The sequence below is a fragment of the Cydia pomonella genome, chromosome 19 (assembly GCF_033807575.1).
Source record: "Cydia pomonella isolate Wapato2018A chromosome 19, ilCydPomo1, whole genome shotgun sequence".
NCBI classification, from domain to species: Eukaryota; Metazoa; Arthropoda; class Insecta; order Lepidoptera; family Tortricidae; genus Cydia; species Cydia pomonella.
Window position 1 is genome coordinate 7396266 of NC_084721.1, and position 18552 is coordinate 7414817.

At 44.4% G+C, this 18552-nt stretch overlaps 4 protein-coding genes across 4 annotated transcripts in view; 1 reads left to right on the plus strand and 3 right to left on the minus strand.

The window, feature by feature from the left end:
* LOC133528357 (uncharacterized) overlaps positions 1-18552 on the plus strand; it is a 35299-nt gene that overhangs the window by 11655 nt on the left and 5092 nt on the right. The window lies entirely within an intron of this gene.
* LOC133528589 (uncharacterized) lies at positions 994-3709 on the minus strand. Its single transcript, XM_061866028.1, has 2 exons — positions 1951-3709; positions 994-1619 (listed from the first exon to the last, which is right to left on the minus strand). The coding sequence occupies exons 1-2, from the start codon at positions 2066-2068 to the stop codon at positions 1108-1110; spliced, it is 630 nt and encodes a 209-aa protein (XP_061722012.1). The 5' UTR covers positions 2069-3709; the 3' UTR covers positions 994-1107.
* Positions 4905-6668, minus strand: LOC133528159 (uncharacterized). Its single transcript, XM_061865410.1, has 3 exons — positions 6339-6668; positions 6124-6241; positions 4905-6041 (listed from the first exon to the last, which is right to left on the minus strand). Exons 1-3 carry the CDS (start codon positions 6387-6389, stop codon positions 5212-5214), a joined length of 999 nt encoding a protein of 332 aa, XP_061721394.1. The 5' UTR covers positions 6390-6668; the 3' UTR covers positions 4905-5211.
* LOC133528487 (uncharacterized) lies at positions 14926-16665 on the minus strand. The gene is made up of 3 exons (XM_061865876.1): positions 16181-16665; positions 15783-16090; positions 14926-15437 (listed from the first exon to the last, which is right to left on the minus strand). Exons 2-3 carry the CDS (start codon positions 15898-15900, stop codon positions 14926-14928), a joined length of 630 nt encoding a protein of 209 aa, XP_061721860.1. The 5' UTR covers positions 15901-16090; positions 16181-16665.

Below are 18552 nucleotides of genomic sequence, written 5' to 3' on the forward strand. Positions count from 1 at the left end.
TACGCCTGCAACTCCAGATGAGTTACATGCGCGTTGCCGACCCTAAACCCGCCCCCCCTCGTTGAGTTCTGGCAACCTTACTCACCCACAGGAACACAACACTATGAGTAGAATCTAGTGTTATTTGGCTGCTGTTTTCTGTAAGGTGGAGGTACTTCCCCAGTTGGGCTCTGCTCTAGATCTGGAATGACATCCACTGGCTGTGCCCTACCACACAAAGCGAGATGACATTCACAATGCCCATACCTCTCTTTTGGACGTAGTTTAAGGACGTACCCGGGTCCACTTAATAACGGGTGACTTTGTTTAAATAGCAATATTACGTCCTCCACTAATCCAAAGATTTACTTGTTACTGTTTTAAATAAATAATAATAAATAAATAAATATTATAGGACATTATTACACAAATTGACTAAGTCCCACAGTAAGCTCAATAAGGCTTGTGTTGAGGGTACTTAGACAACGATATATATAATATATAAATATTTATAAATACTTAAATACATAGAAAACACCCATGACTCAGGAACAAATATCCGCTCATCACACGAATAAATGCCCTTACCAGGATTTGAACCCGGGACCATCAGCTTCGTAGGCAGGGTCACTACCCACTAGGCCAAACCGGTCGCCCGGTCGTTTTGTTGCAAGATATCTAGAATTGCCCAAATGTCTTGACTACATGTGTAGTCTGGTGATAATAATAATAAGAACTTTCACTTTTATCTCACCTAATGGTTAAATCACGTTATCGCTGTTAGCCACGCCCCTTTTCTGCGGTGGAGGTAATCTGAGTTTGCACCTATCTAATTAGATACGGTTGGAATTGATATATATATATATATATATATATATATATATATATATATATATATATATATATATATATAGAGTATAAATGTATATACACAAGAATAGCCTACTGAACTGTATCCGGTTAGGAAACTATTATACCTACCTAATACCTATTATGACATGAAAGCGATGAAATTAAATACATGATGTGCAGAAAACGTATTTTATTAACAAAATTACAATACATTTTATAATTAGTCATCTAATTACAAGTACATACATGATATAAAAATAATTTACGAATTATTATTTACAAATATAGCGAGACGAGGTCTTCCTCAGTGGCCCAAATATCAAACTGGCCTAAAGATAGTCGGGAGCCTGCAGTAGCATACAATGTCCAAACAGTAGCCACCTCAGCGAGATCTTCATCCTTTACACTTGGTTCCACAATGTCGCAGTATGATGGCGACGGCGTAAGGTTTGGGTTTGTCGTAAACCTAACGTCAGGTACCGACGCTTCGGGTAACATTGATGGCGAAAGTCGTTCCTCTTTACAAGACAACGGGAAATCGCAGGATTCATCTCCGCGCCTTAATGGTTGTAGCTGGGAAGTCGAGCCTAGCATAGAAGGACACTGAAGCTCTGGAATTGGTCGTGGCTGAACTCGCTGACACGTTGAAAGCCGCAACGGATCTTGAGATGGACTCGCCGAGAATCGCTTGCTTGAAGGACTCGGCCAGTCACAATCCTCAACCTTCCTCTTCGTAGGACAACTCTTCGGGTCAGGTTCGGTAGCGAGGCGGTGCTCCAACATTGTAACTGTGGAAGAAATACATTTCGTGAGAGACAATATTACACTAACAACATTAAATATTATAGCACATTATTACACAAATTGACTAAGTCCCACTGTAAGCTCAATATTAAGGCTTGTGTTGAGGGTACTTAGACAACGATATATAAATAATATATAAATATTTATAAATACTTAACTACACAGAAAACATCTATGACTCAGGAACAAATATCCTTGCTACACTGAACACACGAATAAATGCCCTTACCAGGATTTTAACCCGGGACCATCAGCTTCGTAGGCAGGGTCACTAGGCCAAACCGGACGTCAAAACATACCGACATTGCAACTTACTTTGAGACGCGAGGTTATCATTGCATTCTCGTAGTCTGTCTGCGTCCCAATAGTTGTCGCGCATCGTTGACGTCTTTAGATATGTGATGACCTCAGCCAGCACGTCCGTAACAGCCATCTGAAACAAGCATTAAAAATATTCAATTGTGAAATAATCAAAAGAGGAAAGAAAAATATTTAAATAAGTATTTTACAAGTATGCTTACTGTATTAGGTAGACCGACTGCTGAAGACAATTCATCTAGAGTATCCTTCATTTCAGCTCTGCGCTCCTTTTCATACACCGCATTGCGAGCCCGTCTCTCATCCTGAAACAATTATCGACACATTCAAATGAATACAGGAGATAGACATACATATAAAAGTATAGCCTTAGCCAGTAAGGACTTACCAAATTTAGAGGAACTCGACCTTTGCCGGCGGGCCTTCCACGTTTACGGAACACGATGCTGCGAGATTGAATTATATCAGACGACATTTTTTTTGTCAATGGAAATTACTGTCTGACGTATCGGGGAGAAATAGTGCAGAATTAAGATTATGTAAATATTTATAGAAGTTACTTTTACCCCCACCACTCCTCTTCACATGCCACGCCCCTCAATACAAATGATATTATTATTCCGATATGATGATAACATCACTACTTCACAGAGTTATTATTCCTTTATATTCAAATACAAAAGTGAATCTGTTAGTTTGATCTTCCTGAAATAAATGATGGTCTTCCAACGCAATTTGAACGCATCATCCAGCCTCCTGAAAATGCCGGATTATTATTTTTACTCCTTACACGTACCTAGTAAAGAAAACATTGACACTCATAACCCTTCGGTCGTGTTTTAATTTATCACCACTAGTTGCGAATTTCCTACTTCCCGCACTTGTATCGTAAGTACCTATTGTAAGTACCTGCATAGGTACAGCGACGTAGGCACATACTTAATATTGAACTTGGCTCTCATTTTTGACGGGATTAAGAATCCTGCCTTATCTTCAGCCACGCCCCTTATCTTGGGTGGCGGTTATCAGCGTTTGCGCATTCCTCAGATAATAATACCTAAACACTAAGTAATAATAGTACCTACGTACCTGGCGGCGTAGCCAGCTCCGTAGCGTATTGTAGTCATATTAGTGCGACAGTGACAGTTGCGTTTCGTTCGCTACGGAGCGTTAACGATTGGCACGTTGGCTACGCGGGCTGCTATGTAATAGATAGGAACCTATAACAAACAATGTCCTCCTACCTACCTCGTTAAGGGCATTTATTTGTGTGATGAACACAGATATTTGTTCCTGAGTCATGGATGTTTTTATGTATTTGTATATTATATACATCGTTGTCTGAGTGCCCACAACACACGCCATCTTGGCTTACCGTAGAACTTAGTCAATTGTGTAAGAATGTCCCTATAATATTTATTCATTTATTACAGAAGTTAAGTTCAGTTTTATTTTAATTTGTAAAGATTTCCTGTAATGAGATTTTTTATCAAACTAAGTTTGGTAAATAATAATACCTACTTTTAGCGACATTCAATGGTCCTATTGTAAATATTGTTATAAATAAATGTTTTAGTCAGTCTCATTACTGTTTTCATTGTCATCTATTTAAAGATTGATTTTTTGCATGCAATAAGGCACGTACTTATAATATTAAATCATTTAAAAAAATGGCAGCAATAGTAATCCTCTTTATTTGCGTCGCCGAGATGTAAAAAGCATCTGAGTGTACTTTACCAGATACTTGCTAATATTATTACGTGTGGAATATTATTTTAGGAGTTTTTAATTATCTAACAAATAATAAAATTGGAATGATATAAATTAATATGCGACAAGTAGTATATAAACATTGTTTATAATGAATAACGTTGTATAGGTATTTAATAAATTGTCTTTGGTAACAATAAATATGTAATCGCAGTAATAATAATGTGCTTTATGGGCCACGCGAAAGTATAAACAGTATCTGAGTAAAAATAGTATTTTTGTCAAAATATTGGAAAACAATATAGTAATTACTGGGAAAATGGAATAATAACAGAACACCGACTTGAGACGAATGGCGACGTTTAAAACTTGTGAGTCTGGGCCATCAAAATCTCTGCCAACTTATCTTGGTCTGACTCTACGATGTGATATCGGCGACATTTGTGTACTATCCCTTTCTTTAGTGATGAAAATATAGTATTGTTCGTACTATATTGTTTTGTATAACATATAGTATAATTGACTAAAATATAGCACTAGCTATATATTATAATATGGGTGGGAACCCTAGAGAAGGTGTCCATTATCTAATATCTTATCGAAATATCAATTCTATGAGCGTCAATTTCACTATTATTACGTATTCCAAGATATGCGCCGTTAACCTTAGCGCTACGCTATCAAGTAGGTTCCATTATAAGGCGTAACTAAATGAAAAAAAAGTTGCACAAGGTACCATGTACCTAAAGCATTTTTTCGTCCATAGGCTTGGGAACGAGTGAAGATAAGGGCTTTTGCTGCTTGTGCACAAATTACGCGAGAATACACGCGCAAATTACAAATTATGATAGAATGTAATGCCTGCGAAACTTTAGTGCCAATATTGATTTCTGTGGCCCTAGTGAAAAGGGTACAAGTCTCTGGCAGCGCAGGTGTAAAGGGGTGTAAGTTCCACGTAACACTTATACCCTTATACACCTAAACTGCCTGAGACTTGTACCCTTTTTCACTATTGCATAGGAATAATGCGTAAGAACTTGTTTGGTCCAGTAACAAACAATACGAGCTTTTAAAATTAATAGTAAGGTAGGTTTTATTGTTTGTTAGGTAATGTACTCCTAAAATATGTTTGGAGATGTAAAATTAGGTAATAATAACGCTTTTAGGTAGCTTTAGGTCGATATAAAATGAACACCTACTCAGATAGTTTCTATTTCTACATCAATGCGGATTAAGGCAATAAGGATTAATAATGTTGCCATTGCATATTTATCTCTAATATAACGTGCATTTATCAGGTACAACTATGATAACAAGTGCCCACCAACAGATTATTAAATATTATATGTAGCGGATAAAAAATTATGATTCTCACTTTTTAGATTTATATTCAGCTAATTCTTGTGCTGCATGGAGAGGCTGTGTAATAGGCAATTTAACATATGAAAATCTAGTACTTAGTTAGGCACCTTATATATATATGACAATGAAAACAGCAAGACGGACTAAAACATTTATTTATAACAATTTCCATAATGGCTCATAATATCAAAATCCATGGTGTGTCCCAGGATTCAGGTACTGAGATGGCGACAACTGCTCTTCCGGTGAAGAAGGGCCGGAGCGACACAGCCAGGGTGAATGGTGCCAGTACGCCTCCTCTGTGTATGGCTGTACAGGATTGATATATCCAGACGGTTCAACCGTAGTATCTAGCTGATACTCGGGTGTGGGAACCTGTGGCCCGGCGAAGTGATAGGTGGAATAGTCGACAACGTAATCCTGTTGGTCAGAGGTGCTGCTCACTGGTGACTCCCTCGAAGCGGGGAAATTCTGATCCGACGTCTCCACGATTGGGAGCCAGGGATCCGTAGGCAAACAGCTATTGTCGAGCGAATGCTTTATCTCTCCGCTGAAGCTCGTGTGGTCTTGTCTGAATGACGAGTTTGATGAAAAAGGACCGGCATGACACTGCTGGGATGCATGGCGATAGTAGATCTGCTCAGTATAAGGCGGCACAAGTTGAATGTGGTCAGAGGTCTCTATCTCACACTTAGGAGCGGGCATGTGCGGCCTTGCGAAAGGTGAATATTTGACACCACGCTCCCGATGGTCAAAGGCGCTGCTCTCCGATGACGTCTGCAAATCCGCTGGCAGAATCTCTTGCACCGACAAATGTTCTGGCACGGGGTGTTCATTTTCATGATCCAACTTGATCACAAAATCTAACGAAGGCTTCGGAATGGGAATATCCACCGGCGTCTCACAATCCTCCCGCTTCCTTTTGACCGGTCGAGACGTGTCCGTGAGTTCTCGAGTCGGGGGTCCGGAGCTCTCGATCTCATCACATTCTGTAAGCCGCTGCTCCAAGGTCTCAACTGCAAAAAAAAAAATAATACGTTTAGGGCCTGTTACACAGTACTATATGGCAACGTTTCAAAAAAGACGTCGGTAACTTACTCTGAGCCATAAGATTCTTATTACACCGCCGCAACGAGTCTAAGTCACTGCTATGCTTGACCTGCGAAGCTCGTTGGAGCTCTGTGATTACTGTTGCCAGGAGTTCTGCATTTGAGATCTGTGAAATGGACAAATATTATGAGTTATACAACTGACAGTACCTACTGTAAAAATACTAAGGGCATTTCATGTACAAAGCTAGACAAGAAACTTACGGAACCGGTGACGCCAACAGCCGCAGCCAAGTCTGCAAACGCACCCACCATCTCTTCTCTGCGTTCCCTTTCATACTGCGCGTTTCTAGCTCTGCGTTCATTCTGAAAAAATCATCATTTATGTTATATATTCCAACGACTTGTATCATCAATATATTTAATACAATACAATAAAGAGTTAATTTGCTCACCTGAGACAAAGGCACTCTATTTTTACCAGCGGGTCTACCCCTCTTGCGGAGTATATTCTGGTTTACTTTTTTCTCCATGATAATTTTTTTTTTCTCACAACTGGCACTGGTCGGAATCACGGGTAATAGAATTATGTGCCAAAACAGCAGTGGACGTCTTCTCAATTCCCCCTCAGGGGATTGGGGATGCTGTTCGGGGCGTTGGCCCCCTGCAGCGGTATCAAACCGCCAGCCATGAATATGGCTGGGTCGTCGGGGTGGGGCCTCGGGTGAGGCCCCAGTGGTCGTGTCCGGGTCTTCTCACACCGGCGAGATCAAGCCAGCCAGGTGGGACCCCGTTGGGGGAGGCCCAGCCAGCGATCGTCAACCGGTGTCAGGGTGGTGTCAGTCTGTGGTGTGGTCAGTCCGGTGTGGCAGGGGTTGCAGGCGCGAGCTCGCGCGGCAGACCCCTGTGGTCGGGCGGGCGCGCGTGGTACGGCGCTATGCCACGGAGGTGGCTCCAGCGCGACTGGTCCGCGCGCTCGAACATCCGACCCGCCAGGCGAGCTACGAAATCACGTAGCGGTTCTGCTCTCAGGTCCCGGGCTATAACGTCGTTCCTCACATAGCGAGGGGCTTCGACGATGGTGCGTAGAGAGAGCGACTGCTGAGCGTCCAGTCGCTTCCTGTTGCACTCTCCCACTAGCGCGTACCACGCGGGGGCTGCATATGTTAGGCGTGTTCGGACGTAAGTCTTGTACACGCCTAGCTTCACGCGTAGCGATAGCCGGGACTTCAGAACCGGGGCAAGTAAGATGCGAGCGGCACGCGTCTGGGCGATCACGTTCTTGACGTGAGGGGCCATGGTGAGGTGGCGGTCTATGGTCACCCCCAGGTATTTCACCATCGGGGACCACTCGATGGCCTGCCCCAGGAGTGTGAGACGCGGCGGCATCAGCACCTTACGGGATATAGCAATCGCCTGGGTCTTCGACACGTTGACTGATAGTCTCCACTTCTTCAGCCATGGAGGGAGAGCCTCTAGGGCGCACTGGGCTTTGTGCGCTGCGTGTGATAGGCGGATGGATGACGTGATGTAGGCAGCGTCGTCGGCATATAGTGCGAGCGTAACGCCCTCGCTGACCGGGATGTCATCGGTGTAGCGCCCATAACACACGGGCGAGAGGCAGCTCCCTTGGGGCACTCCGGCAAGGATGGTGCGGTCGGATGATACGGCGTCTTCTACCGCCACGTGGAAGCGGCGGTCTTCCAGGAAGGTGGCCACAGTCTTGACTACTCGACGCGGAGTAGTAGACGTGGACAGCTTGTAGAGGAGGCCGGGGTGCCATACGCGATCGAACGCCTTCTCCATGTCCAGAAGAACAGCGACCGTGTGCTCCCTCTTGTTGTAAGCTGCTGCAGCGAGGTGCAGCACGCGGGCAAGCTGGAGCGTCGTCGAGTGTTCCGGGCGGAAGCCGAACTGTTCGTCGCGTGGCTGAATGTGGGGCGTCAGGTGAGGCAGAAGCAGCTTCTCGAAAACTTTCGAGATAGTAGGCAGCAGCGTGATGGGTCGATAGCTCTCAGGACGAAGAATATTCTTCCCAGGCTTGGGAATCATGATGACGCGACCCTGCTTCCAGGGGCGCGGGAAGTGGCCGGTCCGCAGGACTCCGGTGAAGAGCCGCGCCAACGTCGCGATGGCTCGCGGGGGCAGGTGGCGCAGCGCCTCGTTCGGTATGCGGTCGGGGCCGGGTGCCTTCTTCAGCGGGGTGCGTCTTATCATCCTCTGGACTTGGCCCGGTGTGAGGATGATGGGATCTTCGTCTGGAGCTATGGGCGTGGCGAAGTAGTCCGCCAGGTGCTGCTTTACAGCTGCTTCGTGCTCGGTGTCGTCGGACGGATTCGGTCTGAACTGCGTCTCCAGGTGGTCAGCGAAAATCTCCGCTCGATCTTCTGCGCGGTAACGTGGGGTACCGTCACTGGCGAAAAGAGGGCGGATGGGTGCTGGTCTTCCTGTTACTCTGCGGCACAGACGATGGATGTCGTTCCAGTCCTCACCAGCTGACTCGATGTACTCGAGCCAAGAGTCCTCGGTGTAAGCCGCGAGGCTTTGCGAGATCTTCTCGGCGAGAGAGTTCAGCTGGGACTTCATGGTGGGACATCGTGTGCGCTGGAATTGTCGACGCAGTTTCCTCTTCCTCTCGATGAGGGTCAGGATAAAGGCGGGGATGCTTTGCTTACGGCGCGACTGACTGGCGCCGGTCTCGGCGGAAGAGTCTGTCAGGGCGGCAGTGGCGCATGAGGCGAACTCCTCAGCGAGTCGGTCGACTTCCTCCGTTGTAGTCACGGGGAAGGATGGAGTGTGTTCGCTCATGTAGGTCGCAAAACGATCCCAATCCTGTCGTCGGCGAGGTGAGGGCGGAGCCGTCCGAGTCGGCGTCAAGTCCAGTGTTGCCAAGACGGGCTGGTGGTCAGAAAGGAGATGGTCATCCAGGACGTCCTGCGCGGGCCAGGAAGTCAGGCCGCGTACTACCATAAGGTCGATGACGTCCGGTGTGTGGGCTGCCGTGTACGGGAAGTGCGTAGGGACCTCTGGTCCTAGCACCTCGTATCCTTGGGCTTCTGCATCGGCAAGGAGTCGCTGCCCATCTGGGCAGGTCTTCATGGAGTTCCATGCAGTGTGTTTGCAGTTGAAGTCACCGGCTACAATCGAGGGCAGCGGCGAGTCCAGCAGGTCGTGGACATCAGCCACTGCAAGGCGAGAGCTGGGTGGCTTGTAGAACGCAAACACACGCAGAGGGTGGCGGTCGACGCAGATTTCCACGCCTAGGGCGTATGACGACCGGAGAGTTGTCGGCACTGGCAGCGGCTGGTGGATGACCTGACGCTTCACAAGGACGGCCAGTCCCCGATAGGCGCGTCCGAGTGAAGATGTTTCCTCCTTTCTGTAGGCGACGTAGCCTGGTATTTTAAGGTGGTCGCCCGCCTTAAGATGGGTTTCCGAGATCAGGGCTACGTCGATCTTCTTCTCGGCCAGAAGATGTCGCAGCAGGGTGACTTTGGCTGCAGAGAGCCCGTCGGCATTCCAGTGTAGGATCCTCAGTTGGCTAGCGAACGCTATAGAGGTCTGCCAGCCTTCTGAGGATAATCGGAACAGGACTCTGTCCCGACTGGATGGCAACGAGGAGCTCCTGCAGGATCTCCACGAGCATGGTGATGGCCTCGGCTCGGCCATCGCTGGGTCCCGCTCCTGGCTTCGCCTTCTTCCCCTGGAGAGGGGCGGCCGTCGTGGGGAACGGGGCTGATGGGGGTCGCAGCTGCAACGCTGTAGCCGGGGCGGTCGTGGGTTGCTGCTGCTGCGGGGCAGAGGAGGGTTCCGGGCCCGTCTTGGTCTTCTTCCCTCCACGTTTGCGTCTTCTTGTGGGCGGGCGTCTCCCGTCGTTGGCGTTCGCCATGAGGGAGTTCGCGGCGTTGCCCGTGTCAACGGCTGGCTGCGAGGTGGTTGGCAGTGCTGCACCAGTGCGCGCTGCGACTCCGGCCTTCTTGTTGCGCGCCTCCCGCTTGTAGACCGGGCACTGCGCGCTGTTAGCGGGGTGCGCACCGTTGCAGTTGGTGCACGTCGCTGGCTCCTCGCGTGGGCGTGGGCATTCGTTTGCGGGGTGAGGCTCGCCGCAACGAACGCAGGCGAGAGGGCGGTGGCAGTTCACCGACGAGTGCCGAAAACCCTGGCACCTGTGGCACTGCGCGGGGCCCTTTCGTCCTCGCCAGGCTTCGACCTTTACTCCTGGCATACCCAGGAGCTCGGTGAGGGCGTAGATCCCCGGCGTCGTGTCCGCGGTGCGCTGCAGTTGGGCGTGGAATATGCATCCAGGCCGGCCGCTGCGCGCGCGGATTTGGCGGACGAATTCGGGTAAGAAGCCCTTCTCCCTCAGGTCTTCTTCTATTTCTGCCGGGTCGGTGTTCGCCGGCAGGCCGCGGATGGCGATCTTGAGGCTGCGTTCTGCTGGGAGGCCGTAGCAGAACCAGTGTAGCCCCGTGGTCTGAAGGTACTGCTGGATCGCCCGGTACTCATCCTCGTCCCTCGGGGTGAAGATAATGCCTTTCCCCAGGGGGCGTGCGTTGACCTGGTGGCCCAGCACCTTCCGCAGCTCGCGGAAATGCATTGGCCAATCAGGCATCACCTCCACAATGAGGGGTGGGTATCGCTTCCCCTTCGCGGTAGGGGCGGCGGGGGGCGCTGGTCCGGCGGTGGATGAGGCGGGCGGAGTTGGTGACTTCGCCGGCGCCGGGTCCGTGTCCATGGGGGACAGGTCGAGCCGGGGAAGTGAGTGCGGCGGTGGCGTTGCGCCACCCTGCCGCTTCTGAGCAGGGCTGGCTACGGCGAATGGCGGCATGAGGTTTGTCGGCGGCGGGAAGCGCGACGGCGACAGGACGCGCACGGGCGTGGGCACCTGGGGAGGGCCCAGGGGCGCGGGTGTGGGCGCGCAGGGAGCGGGGGCACGTGGCAGTGGCGTTGGCACAGGCTTGGTCGCGGCGTTCCGGGGCGTGCCTGCGCGAGCAACGGGCGCAGCGGGCGCGGGCGCGGCGGGTGCGGCGGGCGCAGCGGGCGCGGGCGCGGCGGGCGCAGCGGGCGCGGGCGCGGCGGGCGCGGAAGGCCTTGGCGCGCGGGGCGCAGGCGCGGTCGCGGCGCGGGAGGCGCGGGGCTGGATGCGGCTGGCGGCTGCGGTCGCGGTCGACGGCGCCTTACTGGTCCTGGCTAGGGCCGGTTGAGGCGCTGGTGGCTTCTGGGGCTTCGGCGCACTCGGGGGGGTGCGGTGAGAGGGCGGCGGCGGTGATGCGGCCGTTTTCGCGAAGGTCGACTGAGGGGCGTCGGCCTTAAAATGTGCCAAAACCCTTCTGCCGTTAGTATTTATTATCTTAGGGATGCACAAACGCAAATTACCACCACCGAAGATAAGAGGCGTGGCTAGCAGCGATAACGCCATACCATTGGGCGAGATAAGAGTGAAAGTTGCACTAGTTATTATTGTTATTATCATGATCGAATTCAAATGGTAATGCCTGCGAAACTTTTGGAACAATATAGATTTATATCCATTATTTTATTGGCTTTATTGCATGGGAATAATGGGAGAGAGCTTTTGTTTGGTCCAGTAACAATACATTGTTTTTATGACGCAAAATATTTAGCTACTGTAACACACTATTGCCACATTCGGATACTTGTGAATTCTAATAAAGTAAAATGAGTATGTAGGTACCTAATTTATTACAAAAACCACGAACGGTTACATAACTCATTACCCTGTTAAACTATCATTTATTTAATGACACCTTATAACTATATCATTTACTTGTATGCATTTATTGCTAAAAGCGCTTTTAAAATGTACAATACCATGTCGCAAAACACTTATATCATTCCAAATTTATGGTTTGTTAAGTTATTCGAAACTCCAAAACTATGTTTGGATAGTTATTATCATGATCAAATGATCATGCCTGCGCAACTTTTGGCCCAATGGCAACTTTTGGATTTATTGCTATTATTATTATTTAGAACACAAACAGTCACATATACAAATGGATTTGAAGTACAATGTAGTGTACTTAACATACTTAAGAATCATAGACATGGAGGTTCATTATTTTATTAGCTTTATTGCATAGGTATAATGCGAGTGAGCTTAAAAGTAAAATGAATCATTTTTTAGTTGTTTAAAAACGTGAATAGGTCACCAATACCTATTACATCAATTTTTTTTACTGACACCTTATAATGGAACCATCTACTTTTTAATATTAAAGGTTAACAGTGCTTTCAAATTCTATATTACAATTATGTATATATCATGTCGTATTGTCGTACTTAGAGGTATCATTACAATTTTATGTTTAGTTAGGAAATTCGAAATTCCACATATATTTTGGTATACGTAATAATAGCGGTGGCGGCCGAATGGATATGACGTCCGACTTTCAATTCGGAGGTCTCGGGTTCAAATCCTGGCTCGTACCAATGAGTTTTGGCGGAACTTATGTACGAAATATCATTTGATATTCACCACTAGCTTTTCGGTGAAGGAAAACACTGTGAGGAAACCTGCATACATCTGCGAAGAAATTCAAAGGTGTATGTGAAATCCTCAATCCGCATTGGGCTAGCGTGGGGACTATAGCCCGAGCTCTCTCGCGCATGATAGGAGGCCTGTGCCCAGCAGCGGAATGTATATAAGCTCTAATAAAATTAAATAATAATAGTCATATTAACGCTCATAGAATTGGGTAAAATCAGACCAAGTTAAGTTGGCAGTGATTTTGATAGCCGGACGGTGCAAGTGGCAAGTAAACATCATAATTTCATAGAAGCTTGACGATTGAAATAATCCGTGCACCGTCTCGGCTATCAAAATCGCTGCCAACTTGTCTTCGTTTCACTCTAGATAAGATACATATTAGATTCACCTACACCTACACACCTACACATTACACCTACTTAGATTCTTGTTACGTTTTGGCGGGGCCCACAAGGCGCATTTTTATTACTGCGATTATTATTGTTACGAAAGGCAATGGGTTCAATCGCTTAAAAACATTATTCATTATATAAAATATTTATATAGGTAAGTACGACTTATGTCTTCGGCCTCGCCCATAGATGATCCTATATAGATGTAATGTGTACCGTGTGCGCCCTTGTGGGACAGAACATACGCAATGCGACAAAATTAAAAACAGTCCTTTAACGTTCGTGACAACATACCAAAACCAACCTATGCCTATGGTCGGGTTATGTACCCTGGTTACCCCATAAACCATACTAAATTAACGGTGAGGACTAAAAAAATGTGAGACTGTGACAAGAACAAACAATAATAACGCTTTCTCTGCTACCCCTACTAAAAGATACATAAGACTATCCAGTTCTGTCAGTTCCCACCAACCCCAATCCTCAATTAATATTGAACTTGGCTCTCACTTTTGACGGGATTAATGTTCCTCATCTTCGGCCACGCTCCTTATCTTCGGTGGCGGTAATCAGCGTTTGCGCATTCCTGAGATAATAATAAATTAACACCATCTTAGTAATAATAGTATCTACGTAGTTGCGACGGGCCTGATATATAACAAACAATGGGCCTCCTACCTACCTTCCTAGGTAGTACCTAGTACGCATTCTTGATATTTCAATATTTTATTACGTACGTACCTAATACATGGATTTCCGTAGTTAAGAAAGACCTAGAGAATAAGAATATAGACCCAACGACGACCCGGAACAGATATAACTGGAGAAAATTGATTAGGAGAGCCGAGCCCCAAATAAAAATGGGATAAGGCCAGAAGAAGAAGTACGTACCTAATACCTGCGCAACAACATTGCATACATTAAAAATTAACAAAATTATAATTCTGGATGCAACTCTTTGAAGTGAACATAAACATAAAACTAAATTTATTTAAAGGTAATATTATAATGCGACAGGGTTGATGTTTATTATTATAATATCAGCATATCCGGATTACTAAGACAAAACGGTAACACTAAATAATAATAGTAGCCATTGCGTTATCTACAAGCAATTACCTACAAACAAAACGACTTCACAATTAGGTGTCAGTAAATCATAATTAAGTAATAAAACAAACTATTTATGTATCTAACGGGAGAAATTGGTTTTAATGCTTATATTTTATCTAAGTTATCAAACTAGGTACTTGCTAATATTAGGACGCTTACAAAAATATTTTAGGAGTTTTGAATCATCGAACATGAATTAAAATTGGATACATTTTATATTGATGTTTGTTCGATTACACTATAGTTTTGATAATTTAAATTTAAGTTTGTTGAATTTTTATTAGTGACATTGCTTATAATTAATATAGTAGTGTTTTTACTTGAAATTGGATTGATATACAGGTATATTTATCACTGGTGAACGTTGACTTTGTTTAAATAGCAATAATACGTCCTCCACTAATCCAAAGATTTACTTGTTACTGATTTGTTGCAAGATATCTAGAATAGCCCAAATGTTTTGACTACATGTGTAGTCTGGTGATAATAATAATAAGAACTTTCACTTTTATCTCACCTAATGGTATCACGTTATCGCTGTTAGCCACGCCCCTTTTCTGCGGTGGCTTGTCTATCTATTTAAGTCTAAATAGATACGGTTTTAATATATATATACATATAAAGTATAAATGTATATACACAAGAATAGCCGACTGAACTGTATCCGAGTAGGAAACTATAATACCTACCTAATACCTATTATGACATGAAAGCGACGAAATTAAATACATGATGTGCAGAAAACGTATTTTATTAACAAAATTACAATACATTTTATAATTAGTCATCTAATGACAAGTACATATATGATATAAAAATAATTTACGATTATTATTTACAAATATAGCGAGACGAGGTCTTCCTCAGTGGCCCAAATATCAAACTGGCCCAAAGATAGTCGGGAGCCTGCAGTAGCATACAATGTCCAAACAGTAGCCATCTCAGCGAGATCTTCATCCTTTACACTTGGTTCCACGATGTCGCAGTATGATGGCGACGGCGTAAGGTTTGGGTATGTCGTAAACCTAACGTCAGGTACCGACGCTTCGGGCAACATTGATGGAAAAAGTCGTTCCTCTTTACAAGACAACGGGAAATCGCAGGATTCGTCTCCGCGCCTTAATGGTTGTAGCTGGGAAGTCGAGTCTAGCATAGAAGGACACTGAAGCTCTGGAATCGGTCGTGGCTGAACTCGCTGACACGTCGAAAGCCGCAACGGATCTTGAGACGAACTCGCCGAGAATCGCTTGCTTGAAGGACTCGGCCAGTCACAATCCTCAACCTTCCTCTTCGTAGGATGACTCTTCGGGTCAGGTTCGGTAGCGAGGCGGTGCTCCAACATTGTAACTGTGGAAGAAATACATTTCGTGAGAGACATTATTACACTAACAACAATAAATATTATAGGAAATATTACACAAATTGGCTAAGTCCCACAGTAAGCTCAATAAGGCTTGTGTTGAGGGTACTTAGACAACGATATATAAATATTTATAAATACATACACTACTACTTAAAACACACACTACTTAAATACATAGAAAACATCACTCAGGAACAAATATCCTTGCTACACTGAACACACGAATAAATGCCCTTACCAGGATTTGAACCCGGGACCATCAGCTTCGTAGGTCACTATTACCCACTAGGCCAAACCGGTCGTCAAAACATACTGACATTGCAACTTACTTTGAGACGCGAGGTTATCATTGCATTCTCGTAGTCTGTCTGCGTCCCAATAGTTGTCGCGCATCGTCGACGTCTTTAGATATGTGATGACCTCAGCCAGTACGTCCGTAACAGCCATCTGAAACAAGCATTAAAAATATTCAATTGTGAAATAATCAAAAGAGAAAAGAAAAATATTTAAATATGTATTTTACAAGTATGCTTACTGTATTAGGTAGACCGACTGCTGTAGACAATTCATCTAGAGTATCCTTCATTTCAGCTCTGCGCTCCTTTTCATACACCGCATTGCGAGCTCGTCTCTCATCCTGAAACAATTATCGACACATTCAAATGAATACAGGAGATAGACATACATATAAATATAAAAAGTATAGCCTTAGCCAGTAAGGACTTACCAAATTTAGAGGAACTCGACCTTTGCCGGCGGGCCTTCCACGTTTATGGAACACGATGCTGCGAGATTGAATTATATCAGACGACATTTTTTTTGTCAATGGAAATTACTGTCTGACGTATCGGGGAGAAATAGTGCAGAATTAAGATTATGTAAATATTTATAGAAGTTACTTTTACCCCCACCACTCCTCTTCACATGCCACGCCCCTCAATACAAATGATATTATTATTCCGATATGATGATAACATCACTACTTCACAGAGTTATTATTCCTTTATATTCAAATACAAAAGTGAATCTGTTAGTTTGATCTTCCTGAAATAAATGATGGTCTTCCAACGTAATTTGAACGCATCATCCAGCCTCCTGAAAATGCCGGATTATTATTTTTACTCCTTACACGTACCTAGTAAAGAAAACATTGACACTCATAACCCTTCGGTCGTGTTTTAATTTATCACCACTAGTTGCGAATTTCCTACTTCCCGCACTTGTATCGTAAGTACCTATTGTAGGTATAGGTACAGCGACGACGTAGGCACATACTTAATATTGAACTTGGCTCTCATTTTTGACGGGATTAAGAATCCTACCTTATCTTCAGCCACGCCCCTTATCTTGGGTGGTGGTTATCAGCGTTTGCGCATTCCTCAGATAATAATACCTAAACACTAAGTAATAATAGTACCTACGTACCTGGCGGCGTAGCCAACGTGCCAATCGTTAACAATCACTCCGTAGCGTATTGTAGTCATATTAGTGCGACAGTGACACGACAGTTGCGTTTCGTTCGCTACGGAGCGTTAACGATTGGCAAGTTGGCTACGCGGGCTGCTATGTAATAGATAGGAACCTATAACAAACAATGTCCTCCTACCTACCTCGTTAAGGGCATTTATTTGTGTGATGAACACAGATATTTGTTCCTGAGTCATGGATGTTTTTATGTATTTGTATATTATATACATCGTTGTCTGGGTGCCCACAACACACGCCATCTTGTCTTACCGTAGAACTTAGTCAATTGTGTAAGAATGTCCCTATAATATTTATTCATTTATTACAGAAGTTAAGTTCAGTTTTATTTTAATTTGTAAAGATTTCCTGTAATGAGATTTTTTATCAAACTAAGTTTGGTAAATAATAATACCTACTTTTAGCGACATTCAATGGTAATATTGTAAATATTGTTATAAATAAATGTTTTAGTCAGTCTCATTACTGTTTTCATTGTCATCTATTTAAAGATTGATTTTTTGCATGCAATAAGGCACTTACTTATAATATAAAAATAATTAAAAAAATGGCAGCAATAGTAATCCTCTTTATTGGCGTCGCCGAGATGTAAAAAGCATCTGAGTGTACTTTACCAGATACTTGCTAATATTATTACGTGTGGAATATTATTTTAGGAGTTTTGAATTATCTAACAAATAATAAAATTGGAATGATATAAATAAATATGCGACAAGTAGTATATAAACATTGTTTATAATGAATAATGTTTTATAGGTATTTAATAAATTGTCTTTGGTAACAATAAATATGTAATCGCAGTAATAATAATGTGCTTTACGGGCCACGCGAAAGTATAAACAGTATCTGAGTAAAAATAGTATTTTTGTCAAAATATTGGAAAACAATATAGTAATTACTGGGAAAATGGAATAATAACAGAACACCGACTTGAGACGAATGGCGACGTTTAAAACTTGTAAGTCTGGGCCATCAAAATCTCTGCCAACTTATCTTGGTCTGACTCTACGATGTGATATCGGTGACATTTGTTTACCTATCCCTTTCTTTAGTGATGAAAATATAGTATTGATCGTACTATATTGTTTTTGTATAACATATAGTATAATTGACTAAAATATAGCTCGATACTATATATTATAGTATGGGTAGGAACCCTAGAGAAGGTGTCCATTATCTAATATCTTATCGAAATATCAATTCTATGAGCGTCAATTCCACTATTATTACGTATTCCAAGATATGCGCTGTTAACCTTAGCGCTATCAAGTAGGTTCCAATATAAGGCGTAACTAAATGAAAAAAAAGTTGCACAAGGTACCATGTACCTAAAGCATTTTTTCGTCCATAGGCTTGGGAACGAGTGAAGATAAGGGCTTATGCTGCTTGTGCACAAATTACGCGAGGTTTTGTCGGCTACATTTTGCCGTTGGTATTTATTATCTTAAGGATGCGCAAACGCAGATTACCTCCACCGAAGATAAGGGGCGTGGCTAGCAGCGATAACGCCATACTATTGGGCGAGATAAGAGTGAAAGTTGCACTAGTTATTATTGTTATTATCATGATAGAATTGTAATGCCTGCGAAACTTTTGGGGCAATATAGATTTATA

What these genes read in the sequence shown, in the direction of transcription:
- LOC133528159 (XM_061865410.1), bottom strand. Translation starts at nt 6,389, where the DNA reads ATGGTGGGTGCGTTTGCAGACTTGGCTGCGGCTGTTGGCGTCACCGGT. An exon ending in CTGTTGGCGTCACCGGTTCC is followed by an intron (nt 6,242 to 6,338) that starts GTAAGTTTCTTG and finishes TCCATTTCACAG; the next exon opens with ATCTCAAATGCAGAACTCCT. An exon ending in TAAGAATCTTATGGCTCAGA is followed by an intron (nt 6,042 to 6,123) that starts GTAAGTTACCGA and finishes TTTTTTTTGCAG; the next exon opens with TTGAGACCTTGGAGCAGCGG.
- LOC133528487 (XM_061865876.1), bottom strand. Translation starts at nt 15,900, where the DNA reads ATGGCTGTTACGGACGTACTGGCTGAGGTCATCACATATCTAAAGACG. An exon ending in TGATAACCTCGCGTCTCAAA is followed by an intron (nt 15,438 to 15,782) that starts GTAAGTTGCAAT and finishes TTTCTTCCACAG; the next exon opens with TTACAATGTTGGAGCACCGC.
- LOC133528589 (XM_061866028.1), bottom strand. Translation starts at nt 2,068, where the DNA reads ATGGCTGTTACGGACGTGCTGGCTGAGGTCATCACATATCTAAAGACG. An exon ending in TGATAACCTCGCGTCTCAAA is followed by an intron (nt 1,620 to 1,950) that starts GTAAGTTGCAAT and finishes TTTCTTCCACAG; the next exon opens with TTACAATGTTGGAGCACCGC.